Source organism: Asterias amurensis, chromosome 17, assembly GCF_032118995.1.
Source record: "Asterias amurensis chromosome 17, ASM3211899v1".
Taxonomy (NCBI): Eukaryota; Metazoa; Echinodermata; class Asteroidea; order Forcipulatida; family Asteriidae; genus Asterias; species Asterias amurensis.
In genome coordinates, this window is record NC_092664.1 from 8,736,972 (window position 1) to 8,760,901 (window position 23,930).

The following is a 23,930-nucleotide window of genomic DNA, read 5'->3' on the forward strand; positions in this document are numbered from 1 at the left end:
CACTATGGTTTTACCCTGTCACCGATGTGTGTTAGCACTGTGAAAGAAACAATTGGGGTTCGAACCCATGACCTTTGCAATTCTAGAGCAGTGTCCTACCACTTTTCTAGGAATGCCGAACCCACTAGCATGCCCGTCTCTACACCACTAACCCTATAGGCCTAAACACCCATGGTTTTGTCTTATTTTGGATGCACCATTCGGTTCTCCCCTGTGCCTTTTGCTGAGCATAATTAGCATTTTACTTCTAACAGTAAAATACTTTGGCAGGAATATAAAGATGGATGGGTAAGGACGAGAGGATGGTGGAGGGAGTAGTGGGAGGGGATATGGATTGGGTGGGCGGGGCAAAGAGTTACTACGCTCATGCCTCTTCCTCCATCTGCCTCTTTGAATTGCAAACTCAAGTCTCGTCTATACTGTGGATAGTGAATTGATTCTCGCCATGAACTCATATTACCCTTTCTGTAACTAATTGCCTCCCAATTTCTGTGGGGTGTTTGTCAAATGCCATGGGGAGAAACTCTACAATAATGATCTGCCAATTAATTTTCCAAAAACCCATTTTTCAAGGCTATTATTTATGTCACGTTGTTCTCATGAAATCGGTTCGATAGTTTCGATCACCGCCTTAAATAAAATATTTCACTAAATAAAAGTTGCGATGTCATTGTTTATATACACTTTCCCTTTGTTATATTAACCTAAACTAAACAAACCAGTGACGATAAACCCTCAGTTGTCACGACAACGGAGAACATCTACGTTCCCGGTTGTCAAGACGACGAGGTCCTCAGTTGTCAACAAAACAAACAATAATGTACTCACCTGATACGAATAAATTGAGAGCGGCTTGTACGGGTTGATAGCAATGAGAATGTCTCCAATGTACGTCTGTGGGAAGAAAAGATAAATCTTGTTGATGTTGGGTTGGTATCTTTCCTCGCCTTCACGTCTATGATGAGTAAGGGATCGATTTCACAAAGATAGTCCTAAGTTAGGACTAATCCTATAGGACTATTTATGGGTGTTTAAACACTTAAGGCTAGTCCTAACATTCCTAACTCGTCCTAACTTAGGACAAGTCCTATATGACTCTTTAGGACTTATTATTAAAACTTAAGGGTAGTCCTACCGTACTCTTAATGAGTTGTTATTATAAAAACCCAAGGCTGGTCCTATATACTTAGTTAGGATGAGTTAGTCGTCCGAACTTAGGACTAGTCCTGTAAGTCTATTTAGGAGTTACTAAACACTTAAAGGCGCTGGACACCAACTGTTTTTTTTTTTTTTTTTTGTGTCAAAGACCAGTCTCACTTGGTGTATCACATATAACACAACAAACCTGTGGAAATGTGGGCTCAATTTGTCATCGAGTTTGTAAGAGAATAATACAAGAAGAAAACATTTGCAAAGAAAATGTTTGCTCTTATCTGACTTAAGGCTTCAGCTGCAAGTCTTTTATTATTTGAGTGAGAAATTACCTCTTTGCTTGTGACCAGGGGCCAATTTCATAGAGCTGCTTAAGCAAAAAATTTGCTTAAGCACGAAAATAGCTCGCTTATTTTACACATGTTACTGGCCAAAATTTTATGTTATTTACACATTGCTTCTGTCTGGTATTTAGCTGTTGTTTACTTAGCATAACAATTGAGTGGAGTCTTGGCCGGTAATCTGATTTTACTAAGCAAGGGTTGTTTTGCTCAAGCAACATTTTGTGCTTAAGCAGCTCTATGAAATTGGGCCCAGGGCGTAATTTCAAAAAGCTGTTAAGCAGAATATACTGCTCGACAATGTTTTTGCTAACAGTGGACCTGACCTTAAAGTACCTATTTGAAATGATGTAGAGAGAGTCTATAAACCTCTTAAATTTAATACGTTGTGCATTCAGGGAGCTTGATTTTTCACACCAAGAGGAAATTGTTTTCAAATTGTCATGCTTTTCATTTTCATAAGTTCTCATCCCTGATAATCACCCCAGTAAATTATGTTTTATTGCGGAGCTAAGGGTTTCCTGCTTTCGCAAGCTACCGTGTTTTACTGACGTCAGTATGCCGAGGAAATCGCAGCCTCTACGGGTAAATTTGAAACCATAATTTGCCTCGGCCGGCCTGGGCAGGTGATTGTCATGACCGTTGCATCCGTTGCAATTCCACGTTGCAACCCTTTGCATGGTTTAAAGGCATCGTATTATACAATCATGTACATACCTTTGGTTTATGGAACTGTTGGATTGTTTTAGTCAAGTATAAATGTAGATGTTGGGCCTACACAATAAAGTTTCTGGAGCAAATAATTTCCACGCATGCATGCAAAAAGAATAGAAGTACATAATCCGACAAGCGTTACTCGACAACGCTTTTCAGATTCAATTTCGGGGCGCAAATACCTTTTGATGTTGTACCGTTCGATTGTTTTAATCCTGTTTATAGGCCTAAATTAAGATGCACACAAAATAAAAGTAACCTGTGATATTTTTTGGTAATTATGGCGCCGCGTTTTTTGAGATATCGCCGAAAGCCCGAGCGAATGTCCAAGCAGGAGGAAATAAAGGAATAAATAATCTGTATCTCAAATTCAAATTTTTGTGGCATAAAAACTGATATCTTTTTTACATAACCACATTACTTCGGAGTGAAATGTTTGTCAAAATGTTTCTTATACTATATATTGAACAATGCTTCCATGTGAATAACTATATATTGAACAACAATGCTTCCATGTGGATAACTATATATTGAACAATGCTTCCATGTGAATAGCAAACGATACATTCCCTTTAAGCAAAGAAAGAGATTTATATTACCGTGTGCCCGGCCGAATTATAATAATACAATGCCTCAGAACACTTCAAAGCTCGTTACATAAACATTCTCAATTAGAGGTTATTTTTCTTTCTGAACAACGAAATTGAAATCTGTGAAAATGAAAACTGTAGTGGAGAGCAAATGGTGCGTGGAATAACAAACAAGATGGCGCCGTGGTGTGTTTCTTCGGCTGATTGCAAAAACTGTCACTCACAACGCAATCGGACGCTAATAGTTATTTACTTAATGTTGGATCGGCCAATATTTTCGTGCACAAAGCTATGAAGGGAATTCGTTATTGTTTGAACATCCTTAATTACTTGTCATTTGATCAGTTCCACTTTCTAAAGACGTATAGCTATAACAAAAAATTGATAAAAATAGTGATGGGCATAGTTATGGTTAGTGTATTGATGTGAAAATTTAGTGGGCCCAATTTCATAGAGCTGCTTAAGCACGAATTGTGCTTAAGCAAACAAATATTTGCTAAGTAAAATCAGATTACCAGCTAAGACTCCTCTCAATTGTTATGCTAAGTAAACAACAGCTAAATACCAGTCACAAGCAATGTATGTGGCATGACATTTTTGCCAGTAACATGTGTAAAACAAGCAAGCTATTTTCGTGCTAAAGCCATTTTTTGGCTGAAGCAGCTCTATGAAGTTGGCCCCTGCTTTGATGAAATTTCGCCATGGATATAACTTGCGTCATGGGCATATCGTCTTATAAATTCAATATCGCAGCCTCATAAGTCTATAAAAAGAAAAATCTTGCTTAGAATATTACAACCAACAATCCATGAAGTTTACAATGTTGCAGATGGTACCACACTAGTTTTTTTTGCTTAGCAGTGATTTTTCTGCTAAACAGCTTTGATGAAATTTTTGCCATGGGTGTACTTACATAGATTGCGTCATGCGCGTAGCGTTTCTTTAGCTCAGCCAGTATAGCAGCCTCATTCAGTGCTTCCAGCGTTGCTAGGTCGTCGATGGGCCCAGTCGCCATCTTGGAAAAAAACCTCTCTGGGGTTTTAGGGGCCTTATAAAATCACCAAGTCAGTATTTTTGAGTGCGTTGTTTCTGAAATTGAAAAGGTTTTCATGATTATACAAAAAACAATTTCAAAAGATATTTTAAATCAACATAATAATGTTTACCTAATTGAGTGCCAAACTAAGTCTTTTACAGTACCAGTTTTTGCTCCATAAATACTGCTAAATAACCAAATGAGATAAATGTGTATAACAAATTTAATAATTAATAATAAATAATTAATTAAATAAGTAAAAGGAAACGAAAACAGTAGACAAAACACATCTACAAAACATTATAGAAAAAGTAACTACAGCTGGTTATATACTATAATACGATTGATAGCATGCATATAAATTAATTTAAATATTATGATATAAAATATTGTTAATCTGTAAAGGACTATGCTGTGACTAATCATAACAACATATGGGCCGTCATTTTTATGTATAAATTATTTCCAAATTTTAAAGCCTGAACTTTGCAATGATGGTTTAAAAAGTAGACTCAGCTATTGAATTCATAACTTTAATTCGATGTTATCTCGACTGCATTCACATAAAAAAACCAATCCAATGTCTTTTGACTTTTTGTAGAAAAGGGCAAAAAACAAAAAAAGGAGAAGCAACCGTTCGCAGTGTTGCTCATCACAGATGATATTTTCTGATGTTGATTATGCACGTATCCCAACTAATCTATAATGTCATCGTTTGCCCGCAATGCAAAGTATACCTTTGGTTTTTGGCGTTCGATTGTTTCAAGCGTATAAAAAATGTAGATGTACAAACAATACAATTAAAGACACTGGACACTATTGGTAATAATTGTCAAAGACTAGTCTTCGCAGTTGGTGTATCTGAACATATGCACAAAATAACTAACCTGTGAAGTTTGAACTCAAATGGTTGTCAAAGTTGCGAGATAATAATGAAAGAAAAAACACCCTTGTCACACGAAGTTGTGCGCTTTCAGATGCTTGATTTTGAAGCCTCAAATTTTAAATCTGAGGTCTCGAAATTAAATTCGTGGAAAATTGTTTCTTTCTCGAAAACTACATTACTTCAGAGGGAGCCGTTTTTCACAATGTTTTATACTACCACCTCTCCCCATTACTCTTTACCAAGAAAGGTTTTATGCTAATAATTATTTAGAGTAATTACCAATAGTGTCCACTGCCTTTAACAACTGAAAATTTATTTTCAAAAGGTGGTCGCGTTTTTGAGATATCAAAAATCCGGAGTGAATGTGTCCACGCAGGAAGAATAATCCGTAAAAGGAAAACACAATCTGAGACGCGTTACTGCAGTAACGCTTTTCAGATTCAAATTTAGGAACATTAAAACCGATATACTTTTACTTAAAAGAAAGGTGCACGTTTGGTAATTGTCAAAGACCATTCTTCTCAATTTGTGTATCCCATCATATGCATAAAATAAAAAAGCCTGTGAAAATATGGGCTCAATAGGTGCGGTCATCAAAGTTGCGAGGAAATAATGAAAGAAAAAACACACTTGTTGGACGAATTTGCGTGCTTTCAGATAGGGATAAAAGACTTCTAGCTAGACTTATAGTGAGAAATTACCTCTTTTTCAAAAACTACGTTACTTTAGAGGGAGTCGTTTCCCACAATGTTGTATACTATCAACAGCTCTCCAATGCTCGTTACCAAGTCAGTTTTTAAGTTAATATTTGTTTTAGGTAATTACCAAACGTGTACCTTCCCTTTAACCACATTACTTCGACGTAAAATTATGTCTCAAAATGCTTATACTATCGAAAGCTTACGTATATAGGCTCCTATGCCTAAATTTGTTATTGCCATTATTTGTTAAGAGTGATTACTAAACGTATGACCTTCCCTTTAAATTAGATCCGTGATAGTGAAATTATTTAATATTAATAGGGTATCAAATTATGAAAGTAGAATATGTCAACAGATGGGTGTGATTCACTCAGAAGCACCGTGTAAAGCTTTAGTCATTGTTTAATTAATGACGATGTTGCATCCTTTATCATTGCACGTTCGGTTTAAAGTCCACAATAGGCTGTGCTTTAGATGATGCGCTCAAATTAAAGTGATTTTGTAGCGTCATACACGATCTAAATCATTAAATATAATGTTCGTGAGGTCACTTTAAGTTAAAGGTGGGGTCATAGAACACCTCAAAAAATGAATTACCGTACAAAACACTCGAAATATCTAAACAATTAGATGTAATGTTCGTTAAGTTACCATAAGTTAAAGGTATGGTCATAGATTGTCAATTAACCCCCAAATTAATGAACATTCAAAACGCTTACTTGTAAGAAGCAATAAAGCAACTGTTAACAGTAGGCCGTATAACTATTTTGAGAAAGGAAGACCTTCGACATTTTGGACAGTATTAATATTTGTCTCTCCACAATATTTGAATCTGAGAAACGATTCTCTTTTTCTTTAAGAAACTTGTCGAGATGTGGTTGTTACCCGCTGTCACCTCGTCTTGTGGGACAAGGGTGTTTTTTTCTTTCATTATTCTCTCACAACTTCGACGACCAATTGAGTTAAAATTTTCACAGGTTTGTTATTTTATGCATATGTTGAGATACACATGGAGTGAGAATACTGGTCTTTGACAATTACCAAAGGTGTCCAGGGGTGGATTTCACAAATGTAGTCCTAACTTAGGACTAGTCCCAGGCAATGCTAAGAGATAGGACCAGTCCTAAGTTAGGATGAGTTACTGGTCCTAACTTAGGACTAGTCCTATCTCTTAGCATTGCCTAGGACTAGTCCTAAGTTAGGACTACTTTTGTGAAATCCACCCCTGGGGTGGATTTCACAAAGATTTAGGACTAATTGTATCTCGAGTTAGGACGTGTTAGGACTAGCCATCTCGTTTTTATATCTCCTAGGACGAGTCCTTAGCTAGGACTATAGTACTAGTTCTTTGTGAAATCGACCCCTGGGGTCGATTGCAGTGCCTTTAAGCTGTCTGAATATTAAAACTCCATTGGACTAATTGTCTGTTGAGGACAAACATAATGGCATGAATGCTGCCAATTAACACTCATAATGGATGTTGTCATGGTAGTGCAATTACATTAAGTTATTAGACTCCCATCAGGCACAGACACCAGATGGACAGTGCCAGTGTAAACAACTGTATCAGCACAGCCGTCTTTGTAGTCTTGGTTTCAAGACGGTACAGCTGTGTAGTCACGAAGAGATGTGCCTACTCTCACTGCTGTAAACCGCGATCTCCAATTGCCAACGAACCGTTCGTGGTAACGACGCTGCATTGAGCGTCTTGGAACTAAGACTACCATCGTTGTTGTTCGTCAAACCAAAATTACACATCAAATCAAAATAATAGAGATTTGAATCATTAACCAATTATTGATTATGCAGGGAATATTGCTGGAGATTAAGGTTGAGTATACAGAGGCGAGTAATATAAAGGATCCATTATTTCTTGCCAGACAGTCATTATAAAAAATGCACATCCATAATAACAACTGGGCACTGTCGCGGCAATATAATTTTCAAACTGCCTTTGGAAAAAACACTTAGGCTAGGCTTAATGATATCAAAAGCTGTGACATTAAAACATCTGTTTTGATAGAAATTGTATTCAGCAATATTTGTGATTACCAATCAAGCTTGGGCCTTGTAATTCTCAGTATAATAGACCTTTATCATTACTAGTATGGTGTGGTCATCTTGATTTTACTCCATTCTAACTCAATTGTAACCAAACTGAGGCTGGTCAGAGTAATAGTCTGGTGCCATGTTTACGCAATGAATGTTAGCATTCATTACTATTATTGCAGACAGGGAAACATGGCCAAGATGGCGACAGCGTGACAAAGGTCTTTATAAGCATAACATGTCTAGCGTCGGGTCTATGCAAACACGATAGGGATGAGCCCATTTGTTTGCATAATTAGCCCTTTAGATAAAAAGTGTTTGGTTTTCAGGCGCGTTTCAATACTAGAAGTAAAGTGTCTGCATGACAATCCATTATCGGCCCTACAGGTACGTTATCTGTGGTTGTGTTTGTACGCCGTCCGTCTTATACAGGGGGAACCCCCCAGTTTATAACCCTTGTATGACGAGTAACACGGATGTATTTAGGCTACTACTTGGAAACGGGTACCACAGGGGGGACTTTATGTGTCAATGGAATCTCCGAGTCCACCGAATGTTCATATACTCTCTTTTACCTGGGCCCAATAGAGCTGCTTAAGTAGAAAATACTGCTTAATTGTCTGCTTAGCAGAAATGAGCAGGATCACCAGTCACAAATTAATTGTACATTGTAGTTCTGTATTATTTGTGGGAAATGTGTGAATTGAATTGAATTGAATTAAAATTGAATACATGCGGCATGGTATTTTGGCATGGTATTTTAGCTGGTATTGTAGTAACCTTAGTCCGGTAAGCACAATAATTTTGTTATTCTTATATAGCTACTTTTTGGGGCTTAAGCAGCTCTATGAAATCTGGGCCTGATATGAAGTAGGTATCCCACCCAAACCCAACAAAACCCTGTGTACATGAGATTCCCCAAAACACAATGAGCCATTATATGGGGGGTTAACTTCCTCTGCAACATTAAGAATCACATTACAGAAATTCGGGTTATAAGAGAGGTCCGTAAAGGTCCCTATTAATATTATGGGAACAAATACACTATACGCGCACTCATGGTCAACACAAAAGTGATATGCTATTAGCTTTTCTATGCTTAAAAGCAGACAACCCAAAATAACCTTTGGCCTTTATGCTCTTTGAACCCTTTCGAAAATGTGGATTATTATTGTGTTTTTTTCTGGAATGTCAACGTGATTTTTTCTCTATACGTTCCAATATTGCTCACAAAGCCTTCAAAATGGACGACAAGGAAATATAACCTCCGTTCACAATACACCGTCCCTGACTGTCGACACGCATGATCGAACTTCAATAGAACATTATGACGTATAGGCATAGATGTTTTTTTTTTAAGGTATTCTTGTAAAATCAAGGCCGTCACTGTTTAACAAAATGAGTTAGACCGCTTTACGCCCCAGTGTACAAAGTACAGGGTTATTATTAATTAATTTGTATCGCAATTTATATCGAAAGCTGTAGATTTGTATCCGGCACAGCCTGCTGAGCATCGATAATTTTGTAAGAACGATGACTACTCTACCCAACTTATTATTATCTTGAGCCCTCATGTTCCCATACACACAAGTATAAATAGAAAGTCAAAATACTACGGAGGACAGATTTGTAAAACAACTGTAAAAATAAGCGTTGTTGGAGCTGGTTAAAATTGGATTTAGCCACGAGTGCAAGTTTAGTTGATTGTCGATTTCAATACCGAGATATTTGTAGACTTTGACCCTTTCAACAACTTCACCATTGAACCTTGACTGATGGAGGGGAAACCATACCTTTTAATTGAATGGTTAAATTTGTATCTATAACTATGTAGTCTCCGGTCAGAATTATGATTGCTTATAGCGTAACAGTGTAGTGATCGCCGTTGTTGTGTCCTAAAAGTATACTGTGAACATTATCCCTAATGTAATCCTTATTTTATCCGGCTGTTGTGGTTTAATTTAGTTTGAATAATAAAGGTTTTTAGAGACACCGATTTTGTGGCAGCCATGTTCTGCTGGAAGTTGAACTTTGTATAGGCCAACACTTTTAATCCTGCTATAAAAAACGTATGACATTTTTGTTTTGGTTTAGTCCCGTTAGTTTCTTGTAAACCAAATTTAACACTGTATAATGTATTGATCCCGATTAGATTTAAGCAGTTTGCAGGATTTTGGGCTGTGAATAACCAAAATTATTTCAGTACAGTTTCAATAAAGATTTGCGTTAACACCATGTATAGGCTACTACGTGTACACAGTAGAGAGCTCTGAAGAGAGCAGCTCTGAAAAAGAACCAAGTGTGAACCAAGTGTGAAACGTTTAGATATGCCGCTGACAGTGGTCTTTATGAGAAACATTTCGATATCATAATAGAGATTGATATCTCCACCATGCAAAATCAAGAAAGTGTCCCATCGATGTTCCTTGAAACTTGCCATGTCTGTTTATTTATCGAGGGTCCAGTATAAACTTGGATTGGAACGATTTTGTTTATAATACCTGGCCAACATACATAAAGGAAGTTGTAGCTGTGACTAAAAATAGCACAGTGCCATGCCAATACGTTTTAGTTTCTAGCCATGGGTGAACTTCCTGAAAGTGTGAAATACATGTATACATACTCACTGTAATAAAAAAGGCAGCATTGTTCTTAACGAACCCATGCAGAATCTTGTAACCTTTGTTTACAAAAAGAGTGCCCTTGTACATTCCAGTGCATTTCCTGGCAGGCAAGATGTCAAACTGGTCATAACAGGACGTTTTACATTTTTGTGTCAAGATTTTTTTTGTTTTATTTTTATTATAATTATTTATTATTATATTCTTCTTCTTTTTTTCTTTTTTTCTTTTTTTTTTCTTTTTTCTTTTTTTTTTTTTTTTGGGGGGGGGGGGGGGCGTTATGGCACAGGCACAGACACATTCCTCTATGCATTGATGTTCAAATCAACAGTAATTTTTCTGGAATTTTTTACAATCATGCCTGCGTTCGTTTTGAGAAACACTTGCATGTGAATTCACGAATGCTACAAGGCGGTCAGGCTGGTGTAGTGGTGTCTTTCCTCGCCTTCCACCCAAGTGACCCCGGTTCGAATCCCAGTGGGGCTCTAATTGGATTGGGGTTTCAGTCACTATTTGACTGCGTGGATTTTACCATGTAATTCTCTGGGGTTTTCCACACACATCTAAAACTGGTTCTAATTTTATAGAGCGTTTTATAAATAGTTAAGAAATAAATTATCAGAATAACTCATAATTATGCCTTCAGTGTTCCCCATGAATTACAGAGTTAGGCATACATTCGTTATGATTATATATAACAGCAGCCAGCATAAAACACTTGGTTACTTAATAATATATCATCGATCAGTTACCATGAAATAATTTTAGATGTGAAGTTATAACTTACCAGCAGATTTTACTCAGTCCTCTGACGGACGGAAACCTAGTACACAACAATGGTAGATCGGTAACCGCAGATCGCGTCGCGTCTGTACCGGCCTGTCTGATTGTTCTTAGGCGTCACAACACTAGCTGCATACTACCAAATCGTTCATACACTCGGCTAAAAATTCACAACCACTCGAGAAAAAAAAATGAAGACAAATGGAATCAAAGCATGATCAAACCATACGATCAAATCCAGCAAGTCTTACTTCCGCAATGTTTTTTACACAGTAGTTACTCGTTTATTTCAATCATCGTGTACACGTTTAATGATAACATAATACCGAGCTCTGTGTGAGGGTTTTCACCTGTGGACGTTCACGGCTCAGTGCCCGTGGAGGATGACTTTATTGTTAACCAAATGGCAGGTGTATGGAGAGACTGGTACCCTACGTTGGTTTAATACTTACTTCAGTTGATAGTCATGCTAGTCTGTGTACTCTGAGATTAGGTTCCAAAGGGCGTTTCGGCCTGACTTTTCTGGTTGTGTTGTTGGGACTATTGGACCATTTTGGGACTGATGAGGTCACCGTGACATCAAGTTTTAGTGGTACAACTATGGGTGTAATCGCACTAAATAAACTGGCAAAGCATACAGTCCGGCACATGATAAATGTTTAATATTCAAAATTACTTAGAAGTCTCACAGCTTTTTACAGTGGAGGGGCCCGGGGGCATTTCGTACATGTTCACTGTGTGTTTTTTATAGGATTTGAGGCAGTTCATAACTGTGTGTTTTGTGTTGTAGTGCGCAATGCCTGGTGAATCTTGCTTGTCAACTTTTTGACAGCAAAGAAGGGTTCCTTTGTAAAAATGAGTAATCATTGACTCAGATTGTATTTTGCGATGGCAAGCTGCAAATCATTTCTAAAAACATCTGTCCTTGCTGTATGATCTACAACATTGAAAATCAAAATTTAGCAAATTACTACGTTAAATTACTTTTATGAGTAGGCCCTACAGGCCCCCTGGCAATTTTGTTTATTAATTGAATAATTCAAAAAACATTCTTACTTTAGGAAGGTTGAAGAATTATAAAACCAACTCTATTTATTACAGGCTTTATACGCGACAATTTACGAGTGTTCAAGTTTTTTTTAATACACAAGTTTGAACACTTACAAGATAAAACCTGAAAAGGGGAAATAAAACACAATAGAACTAAAATAATTCAAGATAGCACAAAAGCATCGTCAAAAAAAAAAAAAAAAAATATTGTGACAGAGGCCCTGCTACAAAAGCAATTGCATGAATGGACTCACAGCCGCAGCTGGGCTAAAAAATAATGGTCTCATCGAAGATCTTATCGAAGACGTTCAGACGCAAGCTGTGACTCATAATTCGCTGTGAACTGGGCCCAATTTCATAGAGCTGCTAAGCACCAAAATTTACTTAGCATGAAATTTCTTCCTTCATAAAAACAGGATTATATCATAGAGACTTACTCTATGATTATATAGACTAAATTTCCATTTGTTGCTTGTTACTGCCGGGTATTCAGCTATTGTTTGCTTATCCTGAAAATCACGTGGAAATTTGGTTGGTATCTTGTTTTTTTATGAAATCAAACATTTCATGTTAAGCAAATTGTTGTGCTAAGCAGCTCTATGAAATGGGGCCCAGCATAGAGAAAGGACGTGATGGGACACACAGAGACAGCGAATTAATTATTACACGAAAGTAAACAAACGCTGACAAATTGAAACTATTGAGGGCGCCAAACTTCTGACTCCATTGCCAAAATGTTCAGTGTGTAAAAACGCTATGGGAGAAACACACGTGGTTTAAATGCCCAGTGCAAGTCGGAATACTCCATAGAAACTGTCAACATGCCGATAGATTCGAAGCGTATTCCTGGTCCAGAAGAAACCTTTTCACCTGATCTTTATAGTAAAACGACAATAAAGAAGAAGCTGGTAAGTTGTTATGGTGTTTAGTTTATAATACGATATTTTTGTTATTAATATAAATAAAATAAGCAAACGATGCCATAATTATAATATGATTTACAAAATACATCAACAAAAGTTTTTCACATTTACGGTCCCTACATTTAACGACAACATTTGTACAAGTCCAATTCAAAAGTTTTCTTCTACCTAACAAACAGGCAACAGCACGCTGTCTGTACGTTTTGTATACAGCCATATGGGATGGAGGTAGGATATGTACAGATGTATACATATACAACTGATAATCCTAAAACTATCAGTTTCGTTTCGCTATCGTCTCCCGTTTTGCTTTCATCTCCCGTTATGGGATTACGGGAGACGATAGCGAAACAAAATCGCATAGTTCTAGGACTCGGATGGAGTATACAATTGAGTGCCGCCAACCATAGGTACATGAATGAAGAATGTGTTGTTATGGCTGTGCAATGATCAGGGCAGCACAAATTAGTGAATAAAAGCCGGTATCCCAATAGACTTGTGGACAAGTCATTTAACAAATGTCTCTCGTGGCTGATTCTCTCTGTGATTCCGCCACACTGCCGTTATCGTTTCGTTATTCTGGCAAGCCCCTGTGAGACTAATGCTCTAATGACTACGGTCCAATTTAATTATGGGAGAGTAGGTAGTCAACAGCTACCCGAAGAAGTATGAGGTTCGATCCGCTATCGTCTACAGCAGGATAGACAATAGTGGAACGCACCTCGTCTCATATTAGGACTCTAGGAGTATTCAGTAGCCAGCAGCTTCACATGAGAGCAGTGATCTCACGAGAGTAGTATTCGATCGCCACCACCCACATCGACTATCTCACCGCAACAAACCATTAACAGTAAAAAAAACACCTCTGTGTTCAGACGTGTCACTTCAACAATTTAAGTTTTTTATCCTCATCAGCTTCAAGAAAATGGGCAGAGATCTGACGGCAGAACTCTGGAAGAGATTCGACCAATTTGTAAGTGTTTATTTTCTTTATTGATTACTTGTCGAACCTTAACCCTCCTACTGTACGACTCATTCTTAAGAAGGTGGTCACCTTGCTGCCCCCTCTTAGGTTATATTCATAAATTTGGGAGTGATCCCTGGCTATACGGCAGTTAACGGTTGTATGGCTTCTGACTGGCACCCCGAACAAAGATACAAATAGGGAGACAGCCAACATAGAGCTAATTAGCTCAGTAAAGCTCAGTCGGTAGTGCTATGCCAGACTATCAAAACAAGAAGGTTACCCCCCCCCCCTTATTCTAGGTAGCATTTTAAAGTATGGTGACCAGATTCAAAGGCAGTGGACACTATTGGTAATAACTCAAAATAATTATTAGCATAAAACCTTACTTGGTAACGAGTATATGGGGAGCTGTTGATAAAACATTTTAACAAACGGCTCCCTCTGAGGTAATTTAGTTTTTGAAAGAAGTAATTTTCCATGAATTTGATTTCGAGATTTCAGAAGTAGATTTTGAGGTCTCAAAAATCAAGCATCTGGCATGAAAGCACACCGTGTGACAAGGGTGTTTTTATCTTCCATTATTATCTCGCAACTTCAACGCCAAATTTAGTTAAGAGTCCCTGCCTGTAAGAGTGTACCAAGTGGTGATTCATGGGTTCTCAGATCTTCTTCGAAAAAATTAGAGTGATACATCATCATACCAAACGAATAAATCCAAAATTTTAGTTTGCTGACGCTTTCGGTTTTGGAGTTACCAGTTATCAAAGTTTCGGCCTAAAAGCCCTCGAGAAACTAATAGTACATTCCCTGTAAACACAAAAATGTGCGCCAAGGTCATCCCAACAAATGTAAAACATTTTTTGAAACCTCCAGTTGGGCTTATAACAAAAGTAAAAAAAAAAAATTGGGATCTCGTTGGCGCATCATGTTACGTGCACCTGAACCTTTGACGAACAGTGCCCTCGTGCCATTTTCAATGACTCATAACTCAACGCGCCTATAAGATCCCATGAATTAAACAAGTTCAAATGAAAGAGCTTGCATCCCTAAAACAAATTTAAGTGCAAAGTGCGTGGGATCTCGTTGGCGCAGAGAGAAAATAGAGGTCAAAGTTCAAATTTTACCAATATATTGCGTTTTCGCACCTCCGTAACTTCGCGCGCCAAAAAAAAAAAATTGTTTTTATGGCAACTGGGTATTGGAACAGTTTTCATCTAATGACAAGTGAAAAAAGAATCTTGGGATCTCTGCAACTTGCATGTCAAAAGATTTTTTGAAAATTTTCTAAAGTATTGTCATTCCACACATTTTGGCCTAAACTGGCACAACATTCACTTTTTTCATCACTGTAAGTATCTATGCCAACAAGATCCCATCAATGTTTTCTTGTATTTGGTTAAGTTGAGTGTTCCTAAACAGATTTCAATTGAAAAATAATTGGGATCATGTTACAATATACATTGTAACAAAGGTCAAAGGTCATATGAAACTACACTAATGCCTATTTCGGGCGATTTTGCGTCGTCTAGAAATCCACGCGCCAATATGATCCCATTAAGTTGTCTGTGTTTTATGATTATATAGATTCTCAGCAACACATAAAAAGCAAAAACAAAATGGGATTTAATTGGCGCTAACAAATATTACAGATCAAAAGTTCACAATACATGCCTATATACATTGTACTTTATGCATTGTTGTGGCAACCGAAAGTGAGAAATATCCCCCAATTTCAAAATGTTGGCAAACCATGAAGGGGATAGGTCTTCAAAATGAATTTTGCCAAGGTCAAAGGTTACAAAGAATATGGGTGTTTTTTATATTTCTGTCAAGAGCCAACTTCTGAAAATATAAAAAACACCCATATTCTTTGTAACCTTTGACCTTGGCAACAGTTACCAACCAACATTAAACTAACACCATTTGTAAAAACAAGTCCAGTCTATCTCTTGACCAAAATTCGTTTTGGAGACCTATCCCCTTCATGGTTTGCCAACATTTTGAAATTGGGGGATATTTCTCACTTTCGGTTGCCACAGCAATGCATAAGTATAGGCATGTATTGTGAACTTTTGATCTGTAATATTTGTTAGCGCCACTCAAATCCCATTTGGTTTTTGCTTTTTATGTGTTGCTGAGAATCTATATAATCATAAAACGCAGACAACTTAATGGGATCATATTGGCGCATGGATTTCTAGACGACGCAAAATCGCCCGAAATAGGCAGTAGTGTAGTTTCATATGACCTTTGACCTTTGTTATATTGGTGGGCCAACATGATCCCAATTATTTTTCAATTGAAATCTGTTAAGGAACACTGAACTTAACCAAATACAAGAAAACATTGATGGGATCTTGTTGGCACAGATACTTACAGTGATGAAAAAAGTGAATGTTGTGCCAATTTAGGCCAAAATGTGTGGAATAACAATACTTTAGAAAATTTTCAAAAAATCGTTTGACATGCAAGTTGCAGAGATCCCAAGATTCTTTTTTCATTTGTCATTAGATGAAAACTGTTCCAATACCCAGTTGCCATAAAAACAATTTTTTGTTGTTGGCGCGCAAAGTTACGGAGGTGCGAAAACGCAATATATTGGTAAAATTTGAACTTTGACCTCTATTTTCTCTTTGCGCCAACGAGATCCCACGCACTTTGCACTTAAATTTGTTTTAGGGATGCAAGCTCTTTCATTTGAACTTGTTCAATTCATGGGATCCTATAGGCGCGTTGAGTTATGAGGCGTTGAAAATGGCACGAGGGCACTGTTCGTCAAAGGTTCAGGTGCGCGTAACATGACGCGCCAACGAGATCCCAATTTTTTTTTTTTACTTTTGTTATAAGCCCAACTTGAGGTTTCAAAAAATGTTTTACTTTTTCTGGGATGACCTTGGCGCACGTTTTTGTGTTTACAGGGAATGTACTATTCGTTTCTTGAGGGCTTTTTGGCCCAAACTTTGATAACTGGTAACTCCAAAACCGAAAGCGTCAGCAAACTAAAATTTTGGATTTATTCGTTTGGTATGATGGTGTATCACTCTAATTTTTTGGAAGAAGATCTGCGAACCCATGAATCACACCCCCCCCCCTAATTTGGTACATTCTTACAGGCAGGGACTCTTAAAATTTTATGCATTAATGTTGAGATACACCAGTTGAGTATACTGTTCTTTGACAATTACCAAAGGTGTGCAGTGTTTTTAAGAAGGTGATCCCATGGCTGCCCCCTCCCAGGTTGTATTCATAAACTTGGGTGTGATCCCTGGCTACATGGCAGTTAACGGTTTTATGGCTTCTGACTGGCACCCCCGAACAAAGATACAAAATAGGGAGACAACCAACATACTCCAAACTGAGGCTGGAATTAGAACTAGTCTGGTTCCTTTTTGTACAACAAAAATTAGCATCCATTACTGTTGTTGGATCGGGGAACATGACCAAGATGGTGGCAGCTTGATAAAGGTCTACTAGCTCTGAAAGCTTAGTCAGTCAGTAGTGCTATCCCAATCTATCAAAACGAGAATTTTAACCCTCTTTTCTTAAATTAAGTTGACCAACTCCGCAGAATTATATGTAGGCCAATATAATGGGTACTGTACGCAAACAAATTCAGATTGCTGACCAACATATTTTATCTGTTATTGAAACAAGTGTTGATTAAAAATGAATGGTCAGACAGTAGGTGGGTTGTTTGTGTACATATACTTGGCTCGGTATGCATTGAACTATAAAAAGAGTTGTGCTTTATTATTAGTTTTGCACTGGGGATAAAGATTCATTGTTCTGGGTTTTGGGGGGCTCTTGCACCAATTAGTATCAAGGGCTGTATAATAAGTACTTTCCCGACTTCTGTAAAACAAATTCTCTGGCATATCATTTGGGTTGGATTTGAACCAAATACCATGCTAGAGCATATCGTACACTGGACAACCAAGTTATAGCCCAATGGCTAGAAGCAGTTTGAATCATTACTTAGCAGTGGATACAATTTAGTATGAATTTTTCGGGGGAAAGGAACAGTAATAATCTAGAAATTTCCTGTAACTGGTTGCCTGCAAATTTCCTAGTGTGCCACATCCCGTAAAACACCCCATAGACAACTCACTCAGAAAATCTTGTACTTTCTCATTTTCAAACAGTTCTCAAAGCTGGCGTCGTAAGTCAAGCGCGAGGCTCCGCCTACATTGAGGCCCGCAACACCAAGGTGATATGCGCAGTCTACGGCCCCCATGAGGTGCAGAGGAGGGAGGGCTTCAGCATGCAGGGAACCCTACGCTGCGAGTTCAAGTACGCAACATTTGCCTGTCACAGTCGGAGACAGCATCAGAAGGATAACGAGGAGAAACAGCTGGGTTTGGTCATACAGCAAGCGTTACAACCTGCTATTTGTCTGGTAAGTGAAGCTGTTTAAAATACATACATACGTATAAGGCACTTTATAAAGCGCCACTACACCATCAAGAACACAGCACATTAGATCGGCTATATAGATAATTTTTGATACTCTTTTTGAATTTGCATAAAGAGTATGATTCCCTGATTAAGATGGTGAGTGCATTCCAGGTTTTGGGAGCAAAATGAGAAAAAGGTGCGACTTGATGCAGACTTACGATGCTTGCCAGAGTTAGGTTCCATGAGAGGAGTGGTGTTGGATGTTGAGCGAAGGCTTGAGTGGTGAGGATGATGGGGAGACAGGCAAGATGAGACCTGTCGCAACTTTAGCGCTACAGTTTGGACAGCCCAACTATAGCTAGGGCAGTAGTACATGTAACTACTGTTTGACATGAATAGTGCCGATGTTCTGCCCAACTTGACAATAAATTGGACCAGTCCCAACTTGTGTGCTACAGTTTGGACCGCCCAACTATGGCTTGGGGTAATTAGCTACGGTTTGAGTCTAGCCTCAGGAATAGTGCCGATGTTCTGCCCCAACTTGACAATCATCCCAACTATAAATGGGACCGGTCCTAACTGGAGTGCTATAGTTGGGACGGCTCAACTTTAGCTACGGATAGTTAACTACTGTTTGAGTCTAGCCTCAGGAATAGTGCCGATGTTCAGCCCCAACTGGACAATCATCCCAACTATAAATGGGACCAGTCCCAACTTGTGTGCTACAGTTTGGACCGCCCAACTATGGCTTGGGGTAATTAACTACGGTTTGAGTCTAGCCTCAGGAATAGTGCCGATGTTCTGCCCCAACTTGACAATCATCCCAACTATAAATGGAAACGGTCCTAACTAGAGTGCTATAGTTGGGACGGCCCAACTATGGCTTGGGGTAGTTAACTACTGTTTGAGTCTAACCTCAGGAATAGTGCCGATGTTCAGCCTCAACTTGACAATCATCCCAACTATAAATGGGACCAGTCCTAACTAGACGGCCCAACTATGGCTTGGGGTAGTTAACTACTGTTTGAGTCTAACCTCAGGAATAGTGCCAATGTTCAGCCTCAACTTGACAATCATCCCAACTATAAATGGGACCAGTCCTAACTAGACGGCCCAACTATGGCTTGGGGTAGTTAACTACTGTTTGAGTCTAGCCTCAGGAATAGTGCCGATGTTCAGCCCATGGTCTACATGTATCCCCTCATTACATTTCCGAACTAATAACGCCATACACCCCGACAAGGTCACTCAGATCCTCTTCACAGCTTCTCCTACAAGTCCCCCCATACAATACCAAAACGTAAGGTATAATAAACAGAGCATTCAGCGCACCCACCCTTTGGAACTCTCTTCCTGCTCCCCTCCGTTCTCAGATAAACCCGGACCTCTTCCTGAAATCCCACCTGCTCACTCAATATTTTTTGTTATCTTTTATTGTTTAGTTTATTTGTTGCTTTCTCTTGTATACATTTGTTTATTTGTTTTGTAAAGTGCATTGAGAGTACTTGTAGTACTGAGTTGCACTATAGAAGTATTTCTTCTTATTATTAATATTATGTCTGATTGTGTTTCATAAGTAAACTATGTTGTCGTGAATAGTCAGGAACGACACAATTGGTTCACAAGCAAGCAACTCAACTTAGCCATCAATGTTAAGTCGCAACTTTGATGCTAGTCGCGTTTGACGCCAAGGCTTAGCCAGCAGGCCTATCTATAGCTCTGCCAATGTATTTTTTGTTGGGGTGCTTTGAGAGTGCTTAAATTTACAGGTATTTATTTTTATGTTCCACAGCACAAGTTTCCAAAGTCTCAACTGGACATTTTTGTGACGGTTCTTCAAAATGATGGCAGTGGTGAGTTTTGACCATCTTTCTCTTTAAAAAAAAATATACATTGTACAGTATACAGTTGTTGCACGCTGTGTCGGGGTCAATGGCGTTTTGAAACCTGAGCAATGGGGAACTGTTGACAGTATACACATATTGACTGGCAATGAGGTAACAAGCGTACATCTATTCACCCGAGGGACTTTGAGTGACCAGAAGAGTGACCTATTTCCCGAGGCCGAGGGAAATAGGCCCCTCTTCTGGTCACTCACAGGCCCAAAGGGAATAGACGTACACTAGTTACCGAATTTTACCAGTAAATTTGTGTTTTATAACACAGCTCCGTCTTAGACGTGAAAAAAGAACAGAAATCTAGAAAAGAAAGGAAGTTTTGTACAAGAGAGGGCGCTGTAACCGTGCACTATTTTTAAAGCTTGTATTTGGAAATGTTTGGCATAGTCACAGGCAGCGAAGGCATGGCCCCACGTATCATGAAAAGCCACTGGCAGACTTGCAACTGCCTGTTGAACCAGTAAAGTTAGTACACATTGGCCTTGAATTTCGCTCTTGAAAGGGCTCAGCAATTTTGTTCTCGTGTAAGGGGCACTTCTATCAGGAAAATGTCAATTTGTCTTGAAACCTTGCAAAGGGGGAACCACAGCCAAAGCACAGAGCACCGTGGCAATTTCTGTTGGTGCAGTGGGTTAGTTTGATATGAGGCCTGCAATTAATTAGTGTTTTAGAACAGTTATTCATAAATACCCCAGACAGTTTCTCTACTCCTATTGGTGGAGAGTGCGTCACGTGGGTGTGCATAAACCTTTTGTTAATGACCGGTAGAAAGTGTTAATTCATAAGCGTGACACGCGACCTTGCACCTGTTCTCATAAGACAGTTTCTTCATTCCTATTGGTCGAGAGCAACGGCTGAAACAGTTGTGCCACATCACGCGATACGCGTGACGCCCACAGCATCCCCTTATTAGGAGTTGTTTACGCGAGGGCAGCGGAGGGCTCTACCATTTCATAGCTGGAGGGGTGTTGTGTTTAAAGAAATCAATTATCATTTTTGCATTTATTTTACTTTTTGACCAAAAAGTGATGATGTTTTTGACCGAAAAGGTATTTATGAGTGGGAATCAAAGTGTGTTGAATCGGTTTTCAACTAGTGGTTTAAACCCACCGAGGCCTGGATCTTTATAATTTACCTTGACTTCGTCTCGGTAAATTATCAAGAACCAGGCCTCGTTGGGATAAACCCACTAGTTGAAAACCTCTTGACCACACATTGATTCCATTATTTATTTATTTGCTATAATCTCAAGGTTTTGAAGTGTCCACATGTGCTTTTGTGTGTATCTGTTAAAGGCAGTGAACACTACCACTGGTAATTACTCAAAATAATTATTAGCATATAAAACCTTACTTGATAACGAGTAATGTAATGGGGAGCTGTTGCATGATAGTATAAAACATTGTGAGAAACGGCTCCCTCTGAAGTTACATAGTTTTCGAGAAAGAAGTAATTTTCCACGAATTTGTTTCGAAATCAAGCTACTGAAAGCAGACTTGACTTCATGTGACAGGGGTGTCTTTTTGAGCGTAAATTTTCACAGGCTTGTTATTTTATGCATATGTTGAGATACACCAAGTGAGAAGACTGGTTTTTGACAAGTGTCCAGTGTCTTTAAGTTCATACGTTATGATCATGTACCTCACAAATTTAATGATTCCATGTTTGAGGATAAAATATATGCATGTGCCTCACACCTTTTCTCTTAGGGTTCATGATTTATGAAATTATTTCTATATGGAAAGGTTTGCGGTAACAACACCATGTAATGACTATCTCTAATAGTTGGGGTGGTTCTGAAAAGATTAAGAACCGTTGGTTTCAACTAGACGTTTCGATAAGTATGTACCATCTATGTTTAAATACATGAACATGTACCGTATTGACTTTAAGTTCCGCCTATGAGAAAACTACATTGACTTGTGTATGGTTGTGTAGTTTCCCATTGACTTGTGTATGGTTGTGTAGTTTCTTATTGACTTGTGTATGGTTGTGTAGTTTCCCATTGACTTGTGTATGGTTGTGTAGTTTCCCATTGACTTGTGTATGGTTGTGTAGTTTCCCATTGACTTGTGTATGGTTGTGTAGTTTCCCATTGACTTGTGTATGGTTGTAAAGTGTCCTCCCATGGAGGAAGGAATAGAAGGAGCTCGAATGACCCGCAAAACCGCAGAGTAACAAAAGAATACCCTGACAATGCCCCCGTCTAACCAGTGGAAAAAGATAGGAGACCTCCAGCTGGACGGCCGATTAACGAGCAGGATTAGATTTCTTTGTACAGAACGTGCGGTACCGCCGCTCTGCACCGTTGCCTTCGTGTAAAGTTGAATCATTGGAGACTAGAATTGTGAATATACACGTTTTCATTTACCGTCTGTGGTGTTTCACTGAAACATCATGGCATATTTTTTCATTTTTTTTAACTTTCCGGTCACCAGCGGTGGTTCAAAATTTGGGTATTAGCACACGAGGGTGGTTGGTATTCAATTGTGTTTTTCGATTTGGTGAGCGCAAGTGTACACAATTTTTATCAGGTCTCAAAAAAGTTGTTTTTCTGTATTATATCCATACGACATATGACACCATGGTTGAGTGAAGAACCAAGTGCGCACGCGCAAACTCACATACGCCAGTTCGCCCATTGTCTGTATAAGGTATGTCGGTGATTACGAGGTGTTGTTAAACGACCGCGGTACCGCAGGTTCGACTTTTGAAGTCCCTTTGTTCGAGCTCCTTCTATTCCTTCCTCCATGGTCCTACTGACTTGTGTATGGTTGTGTAGTTTCCCATTGACTTGTGTATGGTTGTGTAGTTTCCCATTGACATGTGTATGGTTGTGAAGTGTCACATTGACTTGTGTATGGTTGTGTAGTTTCCTATTGACTTGTGTATGGTTGTGTAGTTTCCTATTGACTTGTGTATGGTTGTGTAGTTTCCATTTGACTTGTGAATGGTTGTGAAGTTTCCCATTGACTTGTGTATGGTTGTGTAGTTTCCCATTGACTTGTGTATGGTTGTGTAGTTTCCCATTGACATGTGTATGGTTGTAAAGTGTCCTACTGACTTGTGTATGGTTGTGTAGTTTCCCATTGACTTGTGTATGGTTTTAGGTTCAACTAAAATTCGGCAGCGCGCAAAACGCTTATTGCGCAGAAGTTTTTCCCGATTCGTTTTAGCAAACTCGTTAAATGCGCTCCACTAGCGAAGAAACAACAGGCAGAGGAAGTGAGCGGAGGATTTTGGACATAATTTTAGTCAATTTTTTTTTTAGTTTGGAAGGAAATAATCTGACACAATCGTACCTCCACATTAACCATCAACATATTCTGTGTACCGGTACCTCATGTTAGTTTTAATTATTCTGAAGAGGTTTTTGATGCATTTTGGAACACTTTTTTGTCCACAATTAAATTTCTGATTTTTTTTTCATAAAAAAAGTTGGGCGGCGATTTCGAAAGGCCTTCTAAAACTGGCAATTTTTTTTTCGGGGGGGGGGGGGGGGGGGTGGGGGGGGTTGGCATCTCTGATGTACATGTACTTACAAGTTGTTGTTTCCCATGTGCGAGTCACTGGGGAGTCAATTGTTTTTTTGCTTTGTATGACTTGGAGTTGGATAACTGTGTATGGTTCTTTGTATGGGGGGGGGGGTAGCCTTGTGCAAGGCAGTTGAATTATTCACTGCGTGTAGTGTATGTAAACATTTACACGACACAACACCCAGTACACTATTCGCATGCAGGAGGTCGTTCGGCCTGCGCATGGGGGTAGTGCGGATGAATTGTGCAAAGTAGTCGTATGGCTGGCCGAGTGATTTGCCAGTGTAA

At 38.8% G+C, this 23,930-nt stretch overlaps 2 protein-coding genes across 3 annotated transcripts in view; one reads left to right on the plus strand and one right to left on the minus strand.

The window, feature by feature from the left end:
* LOC139949640 (myosin-IIIb-like) overlaps positions 1 to 11,247 on the minus strand; it is a 39,137-nt gene extending 27,890 nt beyond the window's left edge. Inside the window, exons 1-3 of one of the 2 annotated variants that reach the window (XM_071948090.1) lie at positions 10,878 to 11,247; positions 3,711 to 3,886; positions 829 to 894 (exon numbers count right to left, since the gene is read on the minus strand). In XM_071948090.1, coding sequence (XP_071804191.1) covers positions 829 to 894; positions 3,711 to 3,812 — 168 coding nt within the window. In that variant the 5' untranslated portion in view covers positions 3,813 to 3,886; positions 10,878 to 11,247. The remainder of the gene's footprint in view (positions 1 to 828; positions 895 to 3,710; positions 3,887 to 10,877) is intronic. The other variant, XM_071948091.1, reaches the window with a different exon arrangement.
* A 1,418-nt stretch (positions 11,248 to 12,665) lies between these two features.
* The window catches only part of LOC139949725 (exosome complex component MTR3-like), a 28,931-nt gene continuing 17,666 nt past the window's right edge, over positions 12,666 to 23,930 (plus strand). Inside the window, exons 1-4 of the mRNA XM_071948230.1 lie at positions 12,666 to 12,831; positions 13,762 to 13,819; positions 17,956 to 18,209; positions 20,001 to 20,061. Coding sequence (XP_071804331.1) covers positions 12,745 to 12,831; positions 13,762 to 13,819; positions 17,956 to 18,209; positions 20,001 to 20,061 — 460 coding nt within the window. The 5' untranslated portion in view covers positions 12,666 to 12,744. The remainder of the gene's footprint in view (positions 12,832 to 13,761; positions 13,820 to 17,955; positions 18,210 to 20,000; positions 20,062 to 23,930) is intronic.